The sequence below is a fragment of the Scyliorhinus torazame genome, chromosome 11, assembly GCF_047496885.1.
Source record: "Scyliorhinus torazame isolate Kashiwa2021f chromosome 11, sScyTor2.1, whole genome shotgun sequence".
NCBI lineage: Eukaryota > Metazoa > Chordata > Chondrichthyes > Carcharhiniformes > Scyliorhinidae > Scyliorhinus > Scyliorhinus torazame.
This window is the reverse complement of record NC_092717.1, coordinates 22,759,209-22,760,863: the sequence shown is the minus strand read 5'-3', so window position 1 is coordinate 22,760,863 and position 1,655 is coordinate 22,759,209. Positions and strand designations below refer to the sequence as shown.

Sequence of the window (1,655 nt, the reverse complement as noted above, 5' to 3'; positions counted from 1 at the left end):
GGGGATAGTTGTTGCTGGCTGTGTGGACACATGGAGTGGGTTTGACTCTGCCACACTCAGACACACAGAATGGGCAACCAGGTGGAGCGGCTCACCCATCTGAGCTACGCCGAGGTGCCGACCGCCGAGCCGGCGGGAGGGGAGCGGGAGGAGACGGGGCCCCGGATCGGGGTCTCCTACATCTTCTCGGTGGACGACGAGGAGCTGGAGGAGGTGGTGGAGGAGGGCGAGAGGAGGAGGAGGGAGGGAGGGAAGGAGGAGGAGGGGGAGCGGGAGAGGGGCTCCTACGACCCGCTGAACGAGCTGGAGTGCTCGGTCTACTACCGGGAGGAGTGCGTCTACGAGCAGCGGAGGGGCTGGGAGCTGACAGGAGGCCCCGAGGCCCTGCTGGGACAGTGCAAGCCGGGGGACCTGGTGGAGTTCGTGGCCCGCAGGCAGTACCCGCACTGGGCGGTGTACGTGGGCGAGCTGCAGGTGGTGCACCTGCACCAGGCCGAGATCCGCCGCGACGCGCTGAGCGCCGCCAGCCAGGGCCGGCCGGGCCGCCTGGTGAACGGGCGCTACCGCTACCCGGCGCTGCCGCCCGAGCGGGTGGTGCAGAGCGCCCTGCGGCAGGTGGGCCTCCGCGGGCCGCAGCTGGCCTGGCGCAGCTCCGAGTGCTTCGCCGCCTGGTGCCGCAGCGGCCGCCGCGAGTTCAAGGCGGGCGGCGAGCTGCGCATCGGCAAGCAGCCCTACCGCCTCCGCCTGCAGCTGTCCGGCGGCCGCAGCCACACGCTGGAGTTCCAGAGCCTGGACGACCTCATCATGGAGAGGCGCCGCAGCGACCAGATGGGCCGGGCGGCCGTCACCCAGGAGTTGGCCGCCCACCTGCAGCTGGAGGAGGATCAGCAGGAAAGGACTGAGCATTGCTCACACACTGAGCAGGTTAAACTCCCCCAAACTGAGCATAACTCACACACTGAGCAGGTTAAACCCCCCCAAACTGAGCATAACTCACACACTGAGCAGGTTAAACTTCCCCAGTCTGAGCATAACTCACACTGAGCAGGTTAAACTTCTCCAGTCTGAGCATAACTCACACTGAGCAGGTTAAACTTCTCCAGTCTGAGCATAACTCACACTGAGCAGGTTAAACCCCCCCAAACTGAGCATAACTCACTCACTGAGCAGGTTAAACCCCCCCAAACTGAGCATAACTCACACACTGAGCAGGTTAAACTTGCCCAGTCTGAGCATAACTCACACACTGAGCAGGTTAAACTTCCCCAGTCTGAGCATAACTCACACACTGAGCAGGTTAAACTTCACGAATCTGAGCATAACTCACACACTGAACAGGTTAAACTTCCCCAGTCTGAGCATAACTCACACACTGAGCAGGTTAAACTTCACCAATCTGAGCATAATTCACACACTGAGCAGGTTAAACTTCACCAATCTGAGCATAACTCACACACTGAGCAGGTTAAACTTCTCCAGCCTGAGCATAATTCACACACTGAGCAGGTTAAACTTCCCCAGTCTGAGCATAACTCACACACTGAGCAGGTTAAACTGCCCCAAACTGAGCATAACTCACACACTGAGCAGGTTAAACACCCCCAAACTGAGCATAACTCACACACTGAGCAGGTTAAACTTCCCCAGTCTGAGCA

General features: G+C 59.9%; 1 protein-coding gene across 2 annotated transcripts; it reads left to right on the top strand.

The window, feature by feature from the left end:
* LOC140385172 (protein LRATD2-like) lies at positions 1 to 1,302 on the top strand. Of its 2 annotated transcripts, XM_072467038.1 has the most exons (3): positions 1 to 966; positions 1,009 to 1,088; positions 1,129 to 1,154. In XM_072467038.1, exons 1-2 carry the CDS (start codon positions 70 to 72, stop codon positions 1,042 to 1,044), a joined length of 933 nt encoding a protein of 310 aa, XP_072323139.1. In that variant the 5' UTR covers positions 1 to 69; the 3' UTR covers positions 1,045 to 1,088; positions 1,129 to 1,154. The 2 variants fall into 2 exon arrangements, with proteins under 2 accessions (XP_072323139.1, XP_072323138.1); XM_072467037.1 differs by lacking the exon at positions 1,129 to 1,154 and adding an exon at positions 1,255 to 1,302 and having other exon boundaries at positions 1 to 1,048.
* Positions 1,303 to 1,655: the final 353 nt, after the last annotated feature.